The 4233-nt window shown below is 42.9% G+C and overlaps 1 protein-coding gene across 1 annotated transcript; it reads left to right on the forward strand.

The window, feature by feature from the left end:
• Positions 1–2066: 2066 nt before the first annotated feature.
• LOC148270790 (uncharacterized) lies at positions 2067–4006 on the forward strand (the record flags this gene model as incomplete). Its single annotated transcript, XM_088242192.1, has 1 exon — positions 2067–4006. A coding segment is annotated over exon 1 (1716 nt), but the record flags the coding sequence as incomplete, so codon positions are not given.
• Between the last annotated feature and the right edge of the window lie 227 nt (positions 4007–4233).

Below are 4233 nucleotides of genomic sequence, written 5' to 3' on the forward strand. Positions count from 1 at the left end.
TAAATGAAATGATAAGTAATTGAAACAACGTTATTCAGATAAATTAAAATAAAAGAAAAAGGGAAAAAACAAAAAAATATTGGGAAGGAAAAAGGATCAAATTGATGAGGATTGGTGGAAGATGAATGAAAGAAAGTAGGAGTGGAAAATGGCATTTGATTTGGTGAAAATAAAGGGCAAAAAAAAAACAAAACGTCTATTCTCTGATATTCTGAATCAAGTTTGTTGGTTCTCTTCTGTACCTATTATATGGAGTGTTAAATGTATCTAGACTATTAAAATTCTTTTGAATTTTATATATTAAAATTTATAAAAACTTAGTTTCTAGTCTAAATTAAACGATTGAAGATTTTTGTCGGGGAATAAAGCTGTTCAATAATGCAAACCAGAACATTTGAATGAATTGAAAATAATGTTAATTATGTACCAGTGTAATTTAAGGAAATTAAAGATTTATTGTACACCTCGTGGTGTAATGGTCATCGCATTTGAATACCATGCAAAAGGTCTTGGGTCCGATTCCCCACATGGTTGGTATGAAATATTTATTAAAAACGGTGTTTTTACGCCAGAATATTAAGACTGATCATCTTACCTTCATGTGACAAAAAACGCAATATATGCTACGATAGGTGCGGAAAGGAAATGATAAAGATTTATTCTTTAAGTATCATAAAACGTCTATCTGAGAATATTGATGTTTCTGTTAATAATTTTGTTAAAAAAAAATTAAAAAATTGTTGGTTATTTTTTATTATTTTGATTTTAGAGACCAGAAAGCCTAAGTAGACCTAAGTTCGAATTGTTCTGAACGCTTTCGCGAGCGCAGAGAAAGATTTACCTACAAAATACGCTTTAAAATGTTATCTACGCTCGCAAAAGCATTCAGAATGCCACCCCCGATCGTTCTTATCTCCTAAAACTTGTAAAAAAAAACTACTTAATTAAAAAAATAATACTGTGAACTCTGAAGGTTGCCTACTTAAGCGAAAGTTTGTCTCTGATAAATAAATAATAACAGAAAACCAATCAATTTTATTGATACGGAAATAATTTATAACTCAGAACTGGCAATAATATTGCGTTAAGAGTTTATTACCTTAATTTATTTTAACATTTTTTTTAAAAAACGTGATTTTTTCTTTCAAAAATTAATAAATCTCTTACTGGATTTGGATTTACATATGAAATTAGTGTAAGGACCATATTTATATAAATAATTATAAAAGTACAGCTTTTGGCGATAATTTTTGTTATTGATAAAATGAAATCAAGCTTTTGCATTTTAACTTTTTACCGAAGGTCAAATTCATTTTTCTTTTCTTTTTCTTAAATATGTATTTTTTCCCTTTTTTCTTTCCTTGGTTCCTCTTTCTCTCTCCTTCCAAACACTGTATTTGATCCCACATTCCTCATCATTAAACTTTTAGCAATAAATCTATTCTTAATACTTTGGTTTTAAATTAGTTATAAAAATTTTATGTTTTTGCCATATTTATAATGCTATTTTGTTTTATTCTAGTAGTAATAACAACTAATTGCGAAATTTGTAAACATATGAAAACACTTAACCCATATTTATGTCATTATTTGTATAAAATCACTCTGGTCTGGCGACCTTACGTACAGCAACCCGTCTTCTCATCGTGTGATGAAAAGAGTAAATAACGCTGCAACAATATTATATAGTAAAAAATATAAGACTTTTGTATCCGTAGAAATATTTGTGCCTAATGGTATAACTACGAAAATAGAGTTGAATAATCTAGTATCTAAAAGTAGCGACACACAATGATCGCTGTCAGATTCCATGGTATTATTAGTCCACCGGGTAGCGCAGCGGCAGGGGGAATCCTCAGGTATAGGGAGGTGTGACGTCACCGACCACCGACCACCAGCCCTTCACCTGCGCCGCTACCTTGTACCGTCGCTTCCTCTTGCACCGTCAAAATAACAAGTAGAACAGCTATTAATAACGCGTGTGTAAAACTCTTAACACCGCCGCGGGCCGAGAAGGGCGGCGCGGGGCGGGGGTGGGGCGCGCGGTGGGCGGCGGCGGCGGGCGGCAGTCACAGCGGCGCGCGCGCGAGCACTGGCCGCCCCGGACCACCGCGCTCCGAGCGAACCGAGTGCCACCAGCGACCGTGTCGGGCCAGCTATGCGCCTTCCGGCGGCCGTGGAGTAGCAGTTACAGTGCACCGGAGACGCACCACAGCGCGGACTGAGCAAATGAGCCGCGGCACCCGGCCGCGCGTTTCTACAGCCAGGCGGAGGCACGGGGCCCCGCGGCATGGCGGACGACAGGAGGAGGGCGAGCGGTGAGGACCGCAGGCGCTCCAGCGTGGACCCCGACGCCATGGGCAAGGCGCGGCGGCCTCGCAAGCCCACCAAGGAGCGCTGGCTCCTCACGCGCAAGACCTGGAAGTACATGGCGGATGCCGGCCGCCGCCTCATCCCCGAGGGTGCCCTCAACCGCCCCGAGGACGTGCCGAAGATCGAGGCCTACTTCCAGGAAGTCTGTCAAAAGGAACCCAAGTTCCTTCTCTGGAGGAAAAGCTCGTACCCCGGCGCCGTCGGCTTCCGGCCGCACCGGCGACGGACGAGAACCAAAGGAGGCTCCTACAGACAGGCCAGCTCGGCGGACGAGGCCGAAGAAGTGACTCCTCCTAAAAAACAAGTGGGAAACCTTATAATCACCCAAACATCCGGGGGTAGGTTTGACGTTAGCAAGTTGAAAAAAGATTTCCTCGAAGCGTCTTCTTCGAAAGACCCGAAAGCGGCTTTGAAAAACTCGGGGGCCCCCGCGGAAGACCCTGATCAAAAAGAGCTTATCGATATGATTCAAAAATATCTAAACGTACAAGACAAGCCACCTCCTCCACCGGGTCAGCCTGGATTTAACTACCAGGACTTGATAGACAAACTTCAACAGCATTTGGCCTTGGTATTTGGAAAGCAAAATGAGAGAGAGCGGAGATCGACTGGAACTCGAACTTCTTCTTCCCAACATGAAGGTGATCCTGTGCAAAGGTCTTTACTCGATACCCTAAGTAGGTATTACAGCCGTTCTCCCAATAGGGATCACATCATTCAGGATTTATTAACTGATAGAAAATTATTAAAAAAGCTGTACTACGACTTGCGTCAAACAAAAGGCTTTCGGGGTAGCAGAACTAATCTCAGTTCTAGCAGTAGTACTGGCATGATGCCGCAATGGCGTACTTCACTCCATCAAAATAGGAGAGATGAAGAATACGAAGAAGAGAATGACGAAGATTACAACGAAGTTCAATGGGATCGTTCTAGATCCGGTCGCGGCATAGGTAGTCCGCCACCTTTAGTCGAAGTACAAGGTGAGATGGGTGACCGATTTTCCGAATCGGGCATTCAAACGGATCCAATTCTAGAGATAACGCTCCGTGCACTGCGCTCCGAAGCCGTGGAAAGAAAGCGCCAAAAACTGTTGGACGAAGAAGAAGCTTTAAAAGAAATAGCAAAGCCAGACGATAAAAAATCGCCAAGGCGTCGCAGCAGCGTTGATCACGACGACGTATCTCAATCCGTCAGTGACACGATTAAGCGATACTTACGCATGGCCAGAAAAAAGAGTGTGGACGCTGACAAAGCCGACAGGTTCAAGCGGATTAACTACGACAAGAACTTGCGTAATATTAAGCCGCGTGGCGAGATCAGTAAACCCGGGGACGATGACGGTTTGCACAAGGGTTGCCAGACGGACGAAGAGTGGTTGGATACATTTGACGGTGCGGAAGCAGCGACCCCGGACAAAGGTTCTGGGTCGTTCTTTTCGCACCTGCTTCACGGGCGCGACAAGCAGCAGGCTGGCAGCGCGCCCGTGACAGTGAGTTCATCTCCCACAGGTGGGGGCAGCATGCAGAAGTCGCGCTCGTCCAGCAGCGTGGTGCAGCACGTGAGCAGGAAGATCTGGAGGACGCGCAGCAAGAGTCGAGGGCCGCCCTTACAGCCCTCCACGTGGGTCCCGCAGGTCAGTTTACATTCCATATTTGTTAAATCTAGCAATATTTTTTTCATATTTTCACACTTCAAACTCACAAAACAATAATATCACCGACCCAATTTTTTTTTTTAAATTTATGTATGGCATTTCTTCCATTTACATATCATGTTATTAAACTGTATTTAGACACATAAATGTGATAGAAGGTGCCCTTGAGGTGATTTTCACAAAAATGGCGCTTTATAAATTATCCA

This window comes from Micrasema longulum, unplaced genomic scaffold, assembly GCF_059751315.1.
Source record: "Micrasema longulum isolate JH-2025_06_02 unplaced genomic scaffold, ASM5975131v1 h1tg003399l, whole genome shotgun sequence".
Lineage (NCBI taxonomy): Eukaryota > Metazoa > Arthropoda > Insecta > Trichoptera > Brachycentridae > Micrasema > Micrasema longulum.